Source organism: Mirounga leonina, unplaced genomic scaffold (genome assembly GCF_011800145.1).
Source record: "Mirounga leonina isolate KUSES-001 unplaced genomic scaffold, KU_Mleo_1.0 Mir_151, whole genome shotgun sequence".
Taxonomy (NCBI): domain Eukaryota; kingdom Metazoa; phylum Chordata; class Mammalia; order Carnivora; family Phocidae; genus Mirounga; species Mirounga leonina.
This window is the reverse complement of record NW_023270377.1, coordinates 70,574,697-70,594,404: the sequence shown is the minus strand read 5'-3', so window position 1 is coordinate 70,594,404 and position 19,708 is coordinate 70,574,697. Positions and strand designations below refer to the sequence as shown.

General features: G+C 37.3%; 1 protein-coding gene across 5 annotated transcripts in view; it reads right to left on the bottom strand.

Moving 5' to 3' along the window:
• WDSUB1 (WD repeat, sterile alpha motif and U-box domain containing 1) overlaps positions 1-19,708 on the bottom strand; it is a 54,470-nt gene that overhangs the window by 5,803 nt on the left and 28,959 nt on the right. For all 5 annotated transcript variants that reach the window (XM_035007962.1, XM_035007961.1, XM_035007963.1 and 2 more), the window contains one exon: positions 11,613-11,753. In XM_035007962.1, the coding sequence (XP_034863853.1) occupies positions 11,613-11,753 (141 nt within the window). The remainder of the gene's footprint in view (positions 1-11,612; positions 11,754-19,708) is intronic.

Below are 19,708 nucleotides of genomic sequence, written 5' to 3'. Positions count from 1 at the left end.
TATCCCTGACTTAGTCCATAAGTGGAAGCCTATCTCTTGCTCCCGCCCTTTACCCATTTTGTCCACTATCAGTTTATTCTCTGTATTTGTGGGTCTGTTTCTGCTTTTTGTTCATTTTTTTTTTTTTATTCCACATATAAGTGAAATCATATAGTATTTGTCCTTCTCTGTCTTAGCATAATACCCTCTCAATCCCATGTTGTGGCAATGTTATACCTTTTGATTGCTTTTGTTTACATATACATTTACACATGAAGGCTATTGATTCCTCTTTGATTTGACTTGCTAAATGCTGATTAGACTTAATAAGCTATCGTCTCTCAGCTCTAAATTCATGCATGATACTGAGGACTCCGCATGCTGGAGCCAGGATAATGCAAACCACATTTCTGCTTCACCAGTTGGCTCCTTGTTAGATCTTGCATCTAGAGGATCTTGGATTCCTCTAGAAGAAGACAAAAACAGAGTGAAGGCTCCTATCAGTGCTGTGCCTAGCCATGGGCCTTCATCTGGCAGGGGTAGTTGGTTATACTCTGCAGACTTTTTGCTTGCTTCATTGTAGGTACTGCCCCAATTTGTCTTATCCTTTCCCCTTTAGAGGCACCAGCTGGTAGCTAACCCTTCTTAAAGACCTGGATTCTGGTTCTTGGAGACCCACATGAGGTTCTGATAACCTCAACTTCCTTTTGTTCCCTAGAGTCCTAGAGACGGTAGATGATTTCTGCAGATGCCGTTTGTGCCTTTTTCTTTTGAGATACAGTTGACATAAAGTCTACCTTTTTTAGTATACAATTCAGATTCTTAATGGTGATGGTTGTACAACTCTGAATTATACTAATTTCAAAATATTTTCATCACTCCATAAAGAAACCCTATACCCCTTAGCATTCACTCTCCCCTCTCCTGGCAACCACAAATCTTCTGTCTCTATAGATTTGCCTATTCTGAACACTTCCTATAAACAGAATCATATAATATGTGGCCTTTGGTGTCTGTCTTCTTTCACTTAATGTTTCCAAGTTTCATCCATGTAGCATGTGTAAGTATTCGTTCCTTCTTATAGTTGATTAATATTCCATTGTATGGATATACCACATTTTATTCATTCAGTGATGGGACATTTGGGTTATTTCCACTTTCTGGCTCTTATCAATAAGACTATGAGCATTCATGTACAACTTTTTGGATGAATATTTTCAATTCTCTTGGATATATATCTAAGAGTACAAATGCTACATCACATGGTAACTATGTTTAGCTTTTTGAGGAACTGCCAAACTATTTTCAACAGCAGCTGTACCATTTTGCATTTCCACTGGCAATATTTCTGCAAATCTTTCTAACACGTTAGATTCTAGTCTTCCTAGTAGGCTATCAAGTGGTATCTCAATGTGGTTTTGATTTTCATTTCCATGATGATACTGGACATCTTTTCTAGTGCTTACTGGGCATCTGTGTATCTCTTATGGAGAAAGGTCTATTCAAATCCTTTTGCCTATCTTTTAATTGGATGATTTGTCTTACTGTTGAATTGTAAGAATAGCTTAAGAAAATATACTCGAGGGCGCCTGAGTGGCTCAGTTGGTTAAGCGACTGCCTTCGGCTCAGGTCATGATCCTGGAGTCCTGGGATCGAGTCCCGCATCGGGCTCCCTGCTCGGCAGGGAGTCTGCTTCTCCCTCTGACCCTCCTCCCTCTCATGCTCTCTGTCTCTCATTCCCTCACAAATAAATAAAATCTTAAAATATATATATATATATATATACTCGAAGTTGAGTAAAATGAACCTTAATCTTCTATTACCATCACACTGGCCTATTACTGATAAATAATGTCCATGTCAATATTATTACTATGTGTAATATTATGAATTCAATAATAGCTAATTCATTTGCCACCAGGCTAGATAAATCTGATAATAGAATGTTTTTGACCTTCCAGATGAAAGGGGCCCACTTTTATTTCTTAGTTACATTCCATTGTGGTGAGGTAATGCTGTTTGTATTAGTGCTGTGTGCTTAAATACAGTTAATATTTATGAATGTCCCGTATCTTTTTAAAAAAGTGTAATGTCTATTTTGAACGTTCAGGGTTTGGTACATTTCTGCTTTATGAAAGTTGTTGCTGTGTTTGAGACTGCATAGTTAATAATAGCTACCTTCCCTGAGAAGTGTGGTCTTTAGTATTACATAGTATTTTCCTGTGTCTTAAAAAAAAATTTTTTTTTGGTCTGAATTCTGTTTTTACAGACATGTATGTAACCCATTCTTCATGCCTATCCTTTTATTTCTAGCCTGTCTGAATCCTTTAGGTTGGACTGTGCTTTTGTTAGCTAATCTCAAATCTTTTTTCTCTTTAGTGATGAGTTAAAACCAAACTATATTTTTTATATATCACATAAACTTTCACTATGGGAGCCGGTTTCATCAATTTTAATGCTGGTTACCTTTACCCTAGTATCTTTTAAAAAGAGACCAAGAGGGGTGTCTGGGTGGCTCAGTCGGTTAAGCGTCTGCCTTCAGTTCAGGTCATGATCCCAGGGTCCTGGGATTGAGCCCCGCATCGGGCTCCCTGCTCAGTGGGGAGTCTGCTTGTCCCTCTCTTGCTCACTCTCTTAAATAAATAAAATCTTTAAAAGCAACCAAGAACATACTCAAAACTTCAAATAGGCTTTTCATCAGTTAATAATCAGTGAGTGTATTCAATTTTTCATATTCTCTACTCTCATTTTTAATGTATATTTTATCTGCACTGTTAGAGCATGTTATCATATAGTGTTCTGTCACCTTTAAATGAATTCCCGTAAGTGAATAATTTTTCCTTCCCTGCTTGTGGATTGTTAGTTTCTTGGGTGGTGGTAGTGAATAAAATGTCAAATCATTCAGTCTATGGAGGTGCAGGTTTCCTGCTATAACAAAGTCAGTTACACTGGCCGTAGTTTACATAAACTTCAATATCAGCTCTTCATGGTATTATAAAATAGTGATTCTGTAGAGTAAGTTTTTGGCTGGTAACAAATATTTGATAAACAGGAAAAGCAGGCATTTGGATTGGATCTAGAGCATTGCTAATGATGTGTAAGGTTGCACACTACTAAAGCTCATTCCAGAGCAGTGTGAGGGATTAATTATCAGAGCTACAAAGCAAAGACCCCTCCCCACTTTCAGATACACACACACAGCCTTTCATGTATAAAAGAAAAGCCACTGATGCATTATTATAACTAAAAATGACACTCCTGTTTTCTTTGAAAAATTCATGCATGAAGCTTACTACAACTAGAGTTGGCTTATTTAAATCAAAGGTGGTGCCAGGGGAGAAAAATGACAATTTTTATAAGAATATATATAGTACACATTCAGTGTTAACTAGTAAGTTTGCTTGTTTTTAAATCCTTCAATAAAAAATATTTGTCCAAACAGTACCATTTGACTTTTGCTATAAACCAAGATAATGAGTGGACAAATCAAGAACTGTACCAGCAGCTAGTTCTAGCTAGTAAACAATATTTAATAATATACTCAGATGCACAGGTTCTGGTAAAATACCAAAGAAATGATACCTATTACAAGATTTGTTTCTTAGACTTCCATTTCTGGTAATCAAGCAGATTAAACCCCCAAATTTCTTGCTATATTATACTTAGAAATGTGACTAAAAGAAACAGCTTTTTACATGTATAGCTGACTTGCAGGTTCAAATGGCGTCACCCTTATGAAAGGTTCAAGCGAAAAATATTAGCTCACTGGCCTGGGCTCTGAATTTATATTACCTTTGTCCAAGAAAAAAACTTGCTCAGTCCCCCTGTTGTCCTGGGAAATGGACAAAGCCAGCCCAGCACCAATCTGGGGCTATATGCCCTCTTCCTGCACTGAAATTCCACAGGTAATACTTGACTGAAGGTGAACACTCACAACAAAGAGCAGATTTAGGACTGCACAAACCTCAGAAAGTGAAAATACAACCTCCGAGTATTTCTAAAATAAGAATGAATCTATACTGTTCCAAAGCACTGTTACCTATATTAATTCATTTAATCTGCACAACAATCTTATGAAGAAACTGATGTATGGCCTGAATAACTCCCTATTTGACCTTGGAGTGACCCGAGCAGGCTGGCTCCAGAATCTGTGCCTTTAAACTCCAGGCTAAATCAGATTTCCAGAAATGAAAAACTACTGACATTGAAATTTTGAAGCAATGTCAATGGAAAGGTTAAACAGTGTTTAGAGGACTGGGAGGTAGGTCTGAGAAAATTACCTAGAAAGGCTGAAGAGAGAAGGTATATAGAATGAGAATGGCTGAAAGTTTTCCAAAATTGATAAAAGGCACAGAGTTCCATTCAAGGAGCGCTATGCACCCTGGACAAGAATTAAAAATACTACCAAAGAAAAACTGTTTGAAACAAAAAAATCGGAATTAAACTGACATTATACTTGCACAGCAACAACATGTTCTCTCTATGTAATTGAGAGGAAACACTTTAGAGAAAAAGCAAAATGGTCAGATAGGGTTTATTAGTTTTTTTCACTTTTGAAATGACTTTTTTTTACAAAGCTACCTAAATGAATTAACATATTTAAATGTTCAGAACAGACTTGAAAGCCATAAGATGATGGAACACCTGACTAGTGCAAAGTTTTCATTTCTACTCCTCACTCCAACTCCAAATTTAGTTTTAGATTTTCTGTAATTCAAATCAAAATATCAATTAGATTTTCTTTTGTAGTATAACAAGATGATCCTTAAATTTATCTGGAGGTCTGAATGGGCAAAAATTGGGCAAGCCAATTTTTAAAAAGATGAGCATAATTCAAACTAAAAATTTAAAAATAGGGCAGTACCTATCAGTATTAAGATTTTATCTAGTGTACCTGTGTATATACTACATGACTGAGGATTTTCTTCTGCAGAATTACTTTGAAAAAGATGTCCATCAGCAGTGTGAGTTAATTTATGGCACGTTCATACCATGAAATACTGTTCTGTAGTTGTAAGCATACTGACAAATACTATCTGATAAGTAAATTCAATTTTTAAAGTTTATATCATATCCCTTTGTCACAGAATATAAATAGAAAAATATCTGGAAGGCTATATCAGAAAAAGAAGTTTCCACATTTTCAAAATCTGTATTTCCCTATTGCTTGTTTCTCACCAAGCACGTGCTGCTTTTTATAAAGGATAGATGAATAAAAATACTGTGTAAGAATGCTTCTAAGGCAGTTTAACAGATACAAGGTGTAGAGGTCTTCTGAAACACCAGGGGGAGAAAAAGCCAAAAAGGACATGTAATCAATTCAGAAAAATTCAGCAAAGAAGGAGAAAAGAGCTAGAAGAAATCAAATGGAAACATGCTGGAAGGAATTAGCCCAGATAGATCAATCACAATAAATTGTATATAAAAAAATTCATCTTTATTTAATTTCTACACCCAAGGTGGGACTCAAACTCACAACCCTGAGATCAAGACGAGCAGGCTCTACCGACTGAGCCAGTCAGGCGTCCTGAGGACAGATTTTTTTAAAAATTCAACTTCATGTATGTTTTCCCCAGGGAACACCTCTAAAAGTAATACAGGAAGACTAAAAATAAAAAGATGGCAACTCTCCCTGGATTATACTACGTGGAAGAAAGCTAATCCCAAAATGTTATTTACTGTATGATTCCATTCATATAATACTTTTGAAATGACAACTTTTAGAAATGGAGGACAGATGAGGTCTGAAGGACATCTAAGTATAAAAAGGCAAAAGAAGGTTTGTAGGTTTGGAACTGTTCTGTCTTGATTGGTGGTTGATGTCCAAAAGGGACAAACTTGTAGAATTTACAACACCTGCATGGAACTGGGGAAATCTAAAGTTTGTAGACTGCAGCAGTGTCCATATCCTAGTTGTGATATTGTATCATTTTGCAAAATGTTGGCAGCAGAACAACTGGGCAAAGTGTACAGGATCTGTTATTTTTTTAGAACTGCATGTGAATCTTCAGTTGCTTCAATCAAAATCATAAAGGCTAAAATGAAAGAGGCAATACTAAATATAAGTAAGGCTGGGGAGCAACTAGAATTCTTATACACTGCTGGAGGGGGTATAAGCTGTTTCAACCACTCTGGGTAACAGCCTGTACATCTACTCTCTGGAATATACCCAAAAGCAATGCACATGTGTGTTCACCAAAGAAGATGATTAAGGTTCATGGCAGCCAATAATGATAGAATAATTTGTAGTATATTCACACGTAAAAATTTAACAAATTACTTTGTACAATAACATGGATAAATCACACAAACCATGCTTAAAGCAAGAAGCTAGACTGAAAAAAGACTTAGTTTATGATTCAATTTAGATAAACTTTATAGATGAATAAAAATGTTCTTCTGATTAATGTTAAAAGTTAGGAAATGGGTTACCTTTGGTGAAAGATTATTATGTGAAAAATCCAAGATGTACACTGTTTTAAAAATAGATTGAAAGAAAAATACCATGCAATTATGAACAAAAAGCAAAAGAATCAAGATTAAAACAAATGATACAATTCAACACAAAATACATTAAAATGATGCCAACAAGAATATTTTAAAAGTAATTGAAAATGCAAACCTCCAAGAAGAGCGAATACTCAGAAATCTAATTTGGTGAAGTAATCTATTAAAAGCTGTATTTGAATTCATAATTCAAGTCTCCTACAAAGAAACTCTCCTACAAAGAAAACTCCAATATCCCTTATGAACACACATACAAAAATACTGAAAATATTAGCATATCAAATCCAGCAGTAAGTGAAGAATTCAAACCCCAGAGATGCCACAAAAAAAGTTCTAAAATCAATTCAGCGAAGTTGCAAGATACAAAATCAACATACAAAAATCAGCTGTGGTTCTATTCACTGAAGAATCCAAAAAGGAAATTAGGACAATTCCAATTACAAATAGCATCAAAAAGAATTAAATACTTAGTCATAAACTTAAGCAAGGAGATAAAAGACTTGCATGTTGAAAACGATAGAACATTGCTGCAAGAAATTAAAGACACAAAGGAAAGACATTCTGTGTTCATGCACTGGAAGACAATGGTTAAAATTCCCATCCTACCCAAAGCAGTTAAAGAGTCCATGTGATCCCCATCACAATCCCTCTCAAAATGCCAAAGACATTTTTTGTAGAAATAGAAAAATCCATCCTAAAATTCATAAGGAGTTGCAAGAGATCCTGAAGAGCCAAAACAATCTCAGAGAAAAAGCTGGAAGACTCCCCTTTGCTGATTTCAAAAGTTACTATAGACGAAGCCACAGTAACCAAAACAGTGTGGTACTGGCATAAAGGCAGCTATGTAGAGCAACAGAATAGAGGAATAACCCCCCACATGTATAGCCTAGTGTTTTCAACAAGGGTGCCAAGACCATTCAATGGAGGAAAGAACAGTCTCTTTAACAAATGGTGCTGGCGAAGTGGATATCTGCATACAAAAGGATAAGTACACGATATACAAAGATTAACTCAAAATGGAACAAAAACCTAAATGTAGAAACTAAATAAAACACTTAGAAAACACGGGGGCAATGCTTCATGACATTGGATTTGGTAATGATTTCCTATGTATATGACCCCAAAAGCACATGCAATAAAAGAAAAAAACTGGACTTCATCAAAATTAACTTTTGTGTATCAAAGGGCCCCATTAACAGAGTGAAAAGGCAACCTGTGGAATGGGAGATACACTTGTAAATCATACCTGATAAGGTATATCCAGAATATATAAAGAACTCCTATATCTCAACAACAAAAAAACAGACTGAAAAATGGTAAAGGACTTAGATATTTCTCCAAAGAAATATAAATGGCCAAGAAGTAGCTAAGACATTCAACATCCTAGTCATTAGGGAAATGCCAATCAAAATCCAAATGAGGGGTGTCTGGGTGGCTCAGTCGTTAAGCATCTGCCTTTGGCTCATTCAGGTCATGATCCCAGGGTCCTGGGATCGAGTCCCACATCGGGCTCCCTGCTCAGTGGGAAGCCTGCTTACTCCCCTCCCACTCCCCCTGCTTGTGTTCCCTCTCTTGCTGTCTCTCTCTGTCAAATAAGTAAAATCTAAAAAAAAACCACACACACACAAAATCCAAATGAGCTACTACCTCACACCCATCAAGATCACTATTATAAAACAAAAACTAGAAAATAGTAAGTACAGGCAAGGATGTAGAAAAATTGGAACCCTTGTGAACTGCTGGTGGGAATGTAAAATGGTGCAGCCACTGTGGACATGGTACAGTGATTCCTCAAAAAATTAAATACAGAATTACTATATGATCGGACAATTCGACTTCTGGGTATATACCCCAAGAGAACTGAAGGCAGGGACTTGAGCAGATATTTGTATACCCACATCCACAGTGGCATTATTCATTATAGCCAAAGGTGTTTTGTAAAAACCCACATGTCCACGGTTGGATGTATATACCAAGTATGCTATAAACATACAATGGAATATTTTTTACCCTTAAAAAGGAAACCAATTGTGACACATGATACAATGTGGATGAATCCTGAAGACACTATGCTAAGTAAGTCAACACAAAAGGACAAATACTGCCATGATTTTCCTTATATGAGGTATCCAGAACAGTCAAATTCAATACCACTGAACTGTATACTCAAAAATTGATAAATGATTTTAAGTATTTTTATATTACAATAAAAAAAATCAATGAATGTAATTGTGTTAGGCAGAATAATGACCCACAAACATGCCTACATCCTAATTCTGGAACCTTTGACTATGTTATGTTAACACGGCAAAAGATTATTAAGCTTGCCAAGGAACTGAGGTCACTAATCAGCTGATTCTAAAACAGGAAAGTATCTATCACAGGAGTTCTTAAAAGCAGAAGAGGAAGGTAGGAAAGTGGGTCAAAGAGATGCAATGTGATACAAAGAGATACTAGGTCTGAAGCTGGAAAAAGGAGCCAGTGTATTAATTACCTATTGCCTCAGTAACAAATTACTGCAAACTTAGTGACTTAACACAATTTATTATCTTACAGTTCTGCAGATCAGAAATATGAAATCCGTTTCATTGGGTTAAGATCAAGGTGTTGGCAGGATGGCATTCTTTCCAAAGGCTCTAAGGGAGAATCTGTTTCCTTGTCTTTATTAGCTTCTAGAGGCTGCCTGAATTCCTTAGCTCATGGTCCTGTATCACTTCAACCTCTGTTCTGTTGTCACCTCTCCTCTGACTCTCCTGCTTCCTTCTTTCACTTACAAAGATCCTTGTGATTACACTGGGTCGACCAGATAATACAGGGAACTCTTCTACCTCAAGATCCTTAATCATATCTGCAAAGCCCTTTTGGCCATGTAACATTGATAGGCTCTGGGGCTCTATAACATGGACATCCTTGGGGAGCCATCATTCTGCCTACCACAGGTGAGAACAACCCTCAGGTTATAGCCAGCAAAAAAAATAGGGCCTCAGTCCTAAAATCACAAGGCACTGAATTCTACCAACAACCTGAATAAGCAAGAAATGGATTCTTCCCTAGAGCCTCCAGCAAGGAACAGAACCTGCCAATACTTTGACTTCTGCCTGTGAGAATGTACTGGACCTCTGACCTACAGAAATGTTGTGCTACTAATTTTGTGGTGATTTGTTATGACAGCAATGGGGAATTAATACAGTAATCTATCATAATACAGGATAAAAGAGAAAAACCATCTTATTTCAGTGGATAAGCATTTTATATATTCTCAGCAACTGGAGATAGAAGAGAACTTCTTTAACTTGATAGAAGGCAGCTTACATCATACTTAATGGTGAAATATTGAATTGAACTGAATACTTCCCCCTTAAGAGCAGATTAAGGCATTCCCACCACTTCTTTTCAACTCTGTATTGCAAATCCTGGCCAGCATAACAAGAACAGGACAAAAGGTAGGGGTGGAAGGAGGCATACAGATTGGAAATACGAATGTCTACTTGCAGATGACAGGATCATGTATGAAGAAAATCAAGTAAAAAGATCTATAAAAGGTATTACTAATAAACTAAAGCATAGTCACAGAGTACAAAGTCAATCTATAAAATCAACTGTGAAAAACAATGAATTGGGAATTGAAATTTTAAAAACTAGTATCTATAGTGTTATAAAAATACTAAATACCTAATGACAGTATTAACAAAGTATGTGTAAAACCTATACACTGAAATACAAAGCACTGCTAACAGAATGAAGACCTAAAAAGGAGAGCTGTGTGATATTCATGAGTTGGAGCCGTCAGTTCTGAATTGATCAATAGATTAAACACCATTTTGATGAAATCCTGGCAGGCTTTTACACTGAAAACTACAAAACATTGTGGAAAGAAGTAAAAGAAGATACAAATAAATGGAAAGACATCCTATTCATGGATGGGAAGAGTTAATATTGTTAAAATGTCCATACTTGTGCTCGCTTCGGCAGCACATATACTAAAATGTCCATACTTAACCAAAGTCATCTACAGTTTCAATACAACCTCCATCAAAATCCAAATGGCACTTTTTAAAGGAATAGGAAAACCCACACTAAAATTCATATGCAATCCCAAAGTATCCTAAAGAGCTACAGCAATCCTGAAATAACAAAGCTGGAGGCCTTATACTTCCCGATTTCAAAACATATTACAGAGCTATAGTAATCAAAAAAGTATGGTACTGGCATAAAGACAAATATACAGACCAATGGGACAAAATAACCCAGAAATAAACCCTCACGTCTGTGGTGAAATGATCTTCAACAAGGTTGCCAAAACTATGCAATGGGGAAAGACCACACTTTTCAAATGTCCAGTGAATATTCTAATAAAAACGATCAAAACCATTCTTTTTCATGTTCATAAAATATTCTGATTGGTTAATTCTGCTTTGGGGCGCACATGCCATAAAAATAACCCTAAGTAATGGGTAAGAGAAAAAAGGAAATACCAAGGTATCATTGCAATGCCATTTACAATATAAAGATTTCCACTATTTGGTATATGTATGTGTTTACAAGAGTCAAAATGTAACATAGAGCCACAGTGGAATAAAGTTATTAAAACTGAAAATTATGTAGACTAGGTCAATATTTAGAAATGTATAAAGTTTTACACAAAAATTAAAAAACATAATACGGATTCACTGATTACAACTATGTAAAGTATGTATGTCTGTGCCTATTGACAAAGATTAGAAATTAATGTGGAAAGATGCAATTTTATAACTTTTAAATCTTATTCCAGTAAGGTTGTTTAAATTCATGATAGACAAACATAAGAGATCTCAACAGTCTATCTTAAAAACAGTATTTTACCTTGCATACTTGTAACCAAAAACACATTTCACAAGTAAAGCTTGTTAAACTTACCCCTTTTGTCTCTAATCTTATCCAAACCTACTCCATCCAATTTTATTAAGAAATATATAATGTTCAGTAGTTTACCTCAGATCAGAGGAGTTTAAAAAACTACTTATGAGCTATAAAACAGATTTTAAAAATGTTCCACATTTAAACAAACTTCTGTGAACTAATTACATTATTTTTTCATTTAGCACATGATAATTATGCCCTGAAACTTAGAAAAGCATCACACATACCTGATGCAATGACAGGCTCTTTCATGAGCTCCCTCGTTATTGGACATAGAAATTCATCAGGAATTCCAGAAGAAAGGGTTTTCACCTTTGTCCTGAGCTCTTCAATTTTCCTCAGAACTTTACTCCGCAGCCCTAGAGATTCTGAACAGAAATTATTTTGTTAGGGTGGGAGAAGCACTGTAACCTCTATGCAAGGCTCTAGCAAATAAAGATTTTATCTATAACAACGAAAAATATTCAGACATCTGTTTTACCACATGGAACTGTTTTCTTTATAAAATCTTTAATCTTTGTACTATAGAATACTGTGTGGTTAAAATAAATCAGCAACTAATGGAGAGTTTATTCTACACAACTTTATTCTGAAAGTTGGAGAATTTCAGACTGCTGAATACTAATAAACTGTACAAAATCAGAAAAGATTCTTTATTATTGGTCGCTGTGTTTAAACAAAAATATTTCCAACAATTTTTGAAGATCTTCAGTTTAATAATGTAAAAATTCCATCTGATGTTTAAAAATTTTTAAACTAGATATATCTGTTGATCTCATATGAAACACAATCATACATAAAGCTCATCTGTTTGTCCAAGACTGTACACACAAATTTCACTCATTTGTATTTTTACTTCTGTCAAGTTTTAAATTATCTTAATTTTTTTTTTAAAGACTTTATTTTTTGACAGAGAGAGACACAGTGAGAGAGGGAACACAAGCAGGGGGAGTGCGAGAGGGAGAAGCAGGCTTCCCACCGAGCAGGGAGCCTGATTTGGGGCTCGATCCCAGGACCCTGGGATCATGACCTGAGCTGAAGGCAGACGCTTAACAACTGAGCCACCCAGGTGCCCCCATCTTAATTTTTTAATTTTAGAAGTTTAGTGTAATTAGCTGTTTACATTTTTATTTAAACATTATTTTGAGAGAGTGAGAGAGAGCATGTGGGGGGAGGGGCAGAGGGAGAGGGAGAGAGAATCTTAAGCAGGCTCCACACCCAGCATGGAGTCCAACATGGGGCTCAATCTCATGACCCTGAGATCATGACCTGAGCTGAAATGAAGAGACAGACACTTGACCAACTGAACCACCCAGGTGCCCTAGAACTTTAAAATATGTCAGAATGATGTGAAAAAATAAATGCCCTATTAAATAATTTATTCTGTTTGTTCAGTTTGCTAACTTTCCAAATCTTAAACATGAAGCAGATTCCTTAATTTACTAGAGAATGTTAACATTTTTGTCTCCATTCATAATAATGATTTTCCTAATTCTGCTATTAGACTACCACAGATGTTAAATTACATTTCAATTTTGGCTTGGGCCTGATCTGAAACTTACTTTGTTGAAGTTTAAAATGACTCTAACTATTAACCCTGAGATTCATCCTTCAAGAACTATTTCAAACCATTAATTAAATCCAAGAATTTTTTTTATCAGAATATAATTCTATTCCAATTGTTTTTACTATGCTTCGTTTTCAAACATTCTTTATTGAAATCTGAAATTATTGTTTTACATTATCAAGTGCTTCTGTGTGATAAAGATTTATTATGAGAGAGGAATGAGAAATCAACTAATGAAGATGTTAAATTCAACAGACCTTAAAAAAAAACCAAAAACCCTACACTCTATTACCTACTTTTAGGAGGAAAGAGTAAATTATAAAGGAAATAAGTTATTACAGATACAAACATAGCTTTCACAGTATGACCTAAGAACAAAACTATCTGACCCTAAGTATTTTCACAAACCATCATTCTGTTAGCTTCTTAAAAGGCCGTAAGATTCCAAGATATTTAAATACGTTCACATGCTACATTTACCATATAAGGAAGTATAACACTATACTTTAAAATGGTTTTAATCTTTCTGTTGTTATTTGACTCTTCATTAACAATAAATCTCACTATGGATATTCTATTTCCTAAGCTTTCCAATTAAGATTTTATTATAGTGCAGCCATCAAAAGGAATGAGATCTTGCCATTTGCAACAACATGGATGGAACTGGAGGGTATTATGTTGAGCGAAATAAGTCAAACAGAGAAAGACATGTATCATATGATCTCACTGATATGAGGAATTCTTAATCGCAGGAAACAAGCTGAGGGTTGCTGGAGTGGGGGGTGGGGTGGGAGGGATGGGGTGACTGGGTAATAGACACTGGGGAGGGTATGTGCTCTGGTAAGCGCTGTGAATGGTGCAAGACTGTTGAATCTCAGATGTGTACCTCTGAAACAAATAATGCAATATATGTTAAGAAAAAAAAAAGAAGAAGAAAGTAGCGGGAGGGGAAGAATGAAGCGGGGGAAATCGGAGGGGTAGACGAACCATGAGAGACGATGGACTCTGAAAAACAAACTGAGGGTTCTAGAGGGGAGGTGTGTGGGGGGATGGGTTAGCCTGGTGGTGGGTATTGAGGAGGGCACATTCTGCATGGAGCACTGGGTGTTATGCACAAACAATGAATCATGGAAACTACATCTAAAACTAATGATGTAATGTAGGGGATTAACATAAGAATAAAAAAAAGATTTTATTATAGTATGTTAATAGTAGTATGTGATATTATTTTTATTAGAGCATGACACTAAGACTTCAAACTATTTTTGATAGGGATCTGGTATCCAGAGTATATCAACAACTCTTACAACTCAACAATAAAAAGACAAATCAATCAATTTAAAAAGAGCAAAGCATCTAAACAGATATTTCTCCAAAGAAGATATATTAATGACCAATCAGCACTTGAAAAGATGCTCCAATTCATTAGGTAAATACAAATCCTAAGTATAATACCACTTCACATCTACAAGAGTGTCTATAATCAAGATGACAGGTAATAACAAGTGTTGAGAAAGAGGTGAAGAAACTGGAAACCTCACACACTGAAGTACTTATACATAAAAAACATGGATGAACCTTGAAAGCATTATGTTACATAAAAGAAGCCAGATACAAAGGGCACCTATTAACGGTTCCACTTATAAGAAATGTCCAAAACGGCAAATCCATAAAGACAAGGTAGATTAGTCGTTGCCAGAGGCTAGGTAGACAGAATGGGGTTCTTTTGAGGGGATAAAAATGTTCTGAAATTAGACGGTGTTATATAATTCTCTGAATATTCTAAAAACCACTGAATTATACACTTAAGGAAAAATGACTTGCATATTGAAAATGACAAAGCACTGTTGAAAAAAATTAAGAAGACCTGATTATACTGAAAAATGTCCTGGGACACCTGGGTGGCTCAGTAAGGTAAGTGGCTGCCTTCGGCTCAGGTCATGATCCCAGGGTCCTTGGATAGAGTCCCGCATCAGGCTCCTTGCTTAGTGGGGAGCCTGCTTCTCCCTCTGCCTGCCACGCTCCCTGCTTGTGCGCACGCGCTCTCTCTCTCTGGCAAATAAATATCTTAAAAAAAATTCTCTCTCTTCCTCTTCCTCTGCCCCTCCCCCTCCACTCACACATGCTCTATCTTTAAAAAAAAAAAAGTCCTGTGCTTATGGACTGCAAGACTTAATATTGTTAAGATGACAATAATCACCAAATTAATTCACAGATTCAATATAATCCATACCAAAATAGGTGGCTTTTTAAGGAGTGCACTTGTGATGAGCACCAAGTATCGTATGGAAGTGTTGAATCACTACACTGCACACCTTAAATTAATAATACACTGCATGCTAACCGGAATTTAAATAACTTAAGAAAATTAAAAAATTTAGGGGGAGGAGCAAGATGGTGGAGGAGTAGGAGACCTAAATTTCGTCTGGTCCCAGGAATTCAGCTGGATAGGGATCAAACCATTCTGAACACCCACAAACTCAACAGGAGATCAAAGAAAAGAAGAGCAGCAACTCTCTGAACAGAAAAGCGACCACCTGGAAGGTAGGACGTGCAGAGAAGTGAATCCGAGGCGATATTCGGGAGGATAGACGGCAGGGGAGTGGGCCTCCGTCAGCCGCTACCGGCAAGTGATAGAGCAGCTGAGCACAAAATCGGAACTTTTAGAAGTCTGCTCCGCTGTGGGACGTCGCTCCAGTGGCTAAGCAGGGGGTGGAACCCTCTCTGGGCCATTCTGATCTCAGGACCCTTGGGGTCACAGAAAGACCGGGGGTGCCTGAGTGCAGCAGAGCTCCCAGGTATTGGAGTGGGGAAGCCGGCTGCAGAGACGGAGCCGAGACAAGGGCTCTCAGCTCGGGGTTGCCATAAACTGTGATCCGAGGCACAGTCGGGCCACTGCTCCTCCAGCAGGGACCCAACAAGCGGCAGATCCGGGGAGACTCCCCCGGGAGGAGCAGCGTGAGAGCGCACCGCAGGGATCTGCTGGGTTTGGAGACTCCACCCGGGGTCGGGTGCCAGAGATAAAAACACTTGGTGACAGGCCGGGTGAGCACGGAGTGCGGCCAGAGACCGGGGAGACGGGAGTGATTGACTGCTTTTCTCTGGGGGCGCACTGCAGAGCGGGGCAGTGAGTTCTCGGCTCCTCCAGGCAGAGATTGGGAGGCCAGCATTTTCACTCTCGTCCTCCAAAGCTGTACGGAAAACTTGCAGGGAACAGAAGCTCCTGAGAGCAAACCCGAGCAGATTACTTAGCCCGGACCCAGCGGGGGCGGGGCAATTCTGCCTCTGGCAAAGACATTTGGGAACCACAGCAACAGGCCGCTCCCCCAGAAGATCAGTAAGAACAGCCAGCCAAGACCAAGTTTACCGATCAATGAGAACAGCAGAACTCCAGCGCTGGGGGAATACAGCACATAGAATCCATGGCTTTTTTCCTCCTGATTCTTTAGTCTTTCAAAATTAATTTTTTTAATTTTCTTTTTTTTTTCTTTTTCCCTTTTTCAACCAACATCTTATCAATCCCTTTTTTAAAAATCATTTTTATTTTTCATTTTTAGAGTCATATTCTATCCCTTCATAATAGTTAACCTTATTTTTGGTATATATATAAGTTGTTCTCTCTTTAAAACTTTGGGATACAGTTTCTTCTAACAGACCAAAATATACCCTAAAATCTCTAGTGTATGGCTTTGTTCTAGTCTCCTGCCTGATCACATTCTTTTTTTTTTTAAATTTTTCTTCTTTCTTTTTTCAACCAACTTATTAATTCCTTTTATAATCTTCTGTAATTTTCATCTTTACAGTCATATTCCATCCCTTCATTGTATTTACCCTTATTTTTGTACATATATATAAGCTTTTCTTTCTTTAAAGTTTTGGGAGGCAGTTTCTTCTAACAGACCAAAATACGCCCAAAATCTAGTGTGTGGCACTGATTTTTCACCAGCCTGATAGTATCTGATCATATTCCTTTTTTTTTTTTAATCCTTTTCGTTTTCTTTTTTCTTTCTTTCCCTTTCTTTCCCCCCGGTTTCAGGTCTCTTCTGATTTGTTTAGTGTATGTTTTTCTGGGGTCGTTGTTACCCTGTTAGCATTTTGTTCTCTCATTCATCTATTCTCCTCTGGACAAAATGACAAGACAGAAAAAAAATCACCTCAAAAAAAAGAACAAGAGGCAGTACCGACTGCCAGGGACCTAATCAATATGGACATTAATAAGATGTCGGAACTAGAGTTCAGAATGACTATTTTTTTTTTTTAATTTGACAGAGAGAGACACAGTGAGAGAGGGAACACAAGCAGGGGAAGTGGGAGAGGGAGAAGCAGGTTTCCCGCTGAGCAGGGAGCCCGATGTGGGGCTCGATCCCAGGACCCTGGGATCGTGACCTGAGCCGAAGGCAGACGCTTAACGACTGAGCCACCCAGGTGCCCCCAGAATGACGATTTTAAAGATACTAGCTGGGCTTGAAAAAAGCATGGAAGATATTAGAGAAACCCTTTCTGGAGAAATAAAAGAACTAAAATCTAACCAAGTTGAAATCAAAAAGGCTATTACTGAGGTGCAATAAAAAATGGAGGCTCCAACTACTAGGATAAATGAAGCAGAAGACAGACTTAGTGATATAGAAGACCAAATGATGGAAAATAAAGAAGCTGAGAAAAAGAGAAATAAACAACTACTGGATCACAAGTGCATAATTCGAGAGATAGGGGAGGCTGGGTGGCTCAGTCATTAAGCGTCTGCCTTAGGCTCAGGTCGTGATCTCAGGGTCCTGGGATAAAGCCCCGCATCAGGCTCCCTGCTCCGCGAGAAGCCTGCTTCTCCCTCTCCCACTCCCCTTCCTTGTGTTCCCTCTCTCGCTATCTCTCTGTCAAATAAATAAATAAAAATCTTAAAAAAAAAAAAAAAGAATTCAAGAGATAAGTGATACCATAAGACAAAACAGTGTTAGAATAATTAGGATCCCAGAAGAAGAAGAAAGAGAGAGAGGGGCAGAAGGTATATTAGAGCAAATTATAGCAGAGAACTTCCCTAATTTGGGAAGGAAACAGGCATCAAAATCCAGGAGGCACAGAGAACCCCCCTCAAAATCAGTAAAAATAGGTCAACACCCCAACATCTAATAGTAAAACTTACGAGTCTCAGAGACAAAGAGAAGATCCTGAAAGCAGCTCAGGAGAAGAGATGTGTAAACTACAATGGTAGAAACATTAGATTGGCAACAGACCTATCCACAGAGACCTGGCAGGCCAGAAAGGACTGGCATGATATATTCAGAGCACTAAATGATAAAAATGTGCAGCCAAGAATACTATTATCCAGCTAGGCTGTCACTGAAAATAGAAGGAGATAAAAAGCTTCCAGGACAAACAAAAACTAAAGGAATTTGCAAACACGAAACCAGCCCTACAAGAAATATTGAAAGGGGTCCTCTAAGCAAAGAGAGAGCCTAAAAGTAACATAGACCAGAAAGGAACACAGACAATATACAGTAATAGTCACGTTACAGGCAATACAATGGCACTAAATTCCTATCTTTCAATAGTTAACCTGAATGTAAATCAGCTAAATGCCCCAATCAAAAGACACAGGGTATCAGATTGGATAAAAAAACAAGACCCATTAATATGCTGTCTGCAAGAGACTCATTTTAGACCCAAAGACACCTCCAGATTGAAAGTGAGGGGGTGGAAAACCATTTACCATGCTAATGGACACCAAAAGAAAGCTGGGGTGGCAACCCTTATATCAGACAAATTAGATTTTAAACCAAAGACTGTAATAAGAGATTAGGAAGGACATTTTATCCTGCTTAAAGGGTCTATCCAACAAGAAGATCTAACAATTGTAAATACCTATGCCCCTAACATGGGAGCAGCCAATTATATAAGCCAATTAATAACAAAAGCAAAGAAACACATCAACAACAATACAATTATAGTAGGGGACGTTAACACCTCCCTCACTGAAATGGACAGATCATCTAAGCAAAAGATCAACGAGGAAATAAAGACTTTAAATGACACACTGGACCAAATGGACTTCACAGATATATTCAGAACCTTCCATCCCAAAGCAACAGAACACACATTCTTCTCTAGTGCCCATGGAACATTCTCCAGAATAGATCACATCCTAGGTCACAAATCAGGTCTAAACCAGTACCAAAAGACTGGGATCATTCCCTGCGTATTTTCGGACTACAGTGCTTTGAAACTAAAATTCAATCACAAGAGGAAAGTCGAAAAGAACTCACATACATGGAGGCTAAAGAGCATCCTACTAAAGAATGAATGGGTCAACCAGGAAATTAAGGAAGAATTAAAAAAAATTCAGGGAAATAAATGAAAACACAACTGTTCAAAATCTTTGGGATGCAGCAGAGGCAGTCCTAAGAGGAAAGTATATAGCAATACAAGCCTTTCTCAAGAAATAAGAAAGGTCTCAAATACACAACCTAACCCTACACCTGAAGGAGCTGGAGAAAGAACAGCATATAAAGCCTAAACCCAGCAGGAGAAGAGAAATAATAAAGATCAGAGCAGAAACCAATGAAATAGAAACCAAAAGAACAGTAGAACAGATCAATGAAACTGGGAACTGGTTCTTTGAAAGAATTAATAAGACTGATAAACCCCTGGCCAGACTTATCAAAAAGAAAACAGAAAGGACCAAAATAAATAAAATCATGAATAAAAGAGCAGAGATCACAACCAACACCAAAGAAAGACAATTATAAGAACATATTTTGAGCA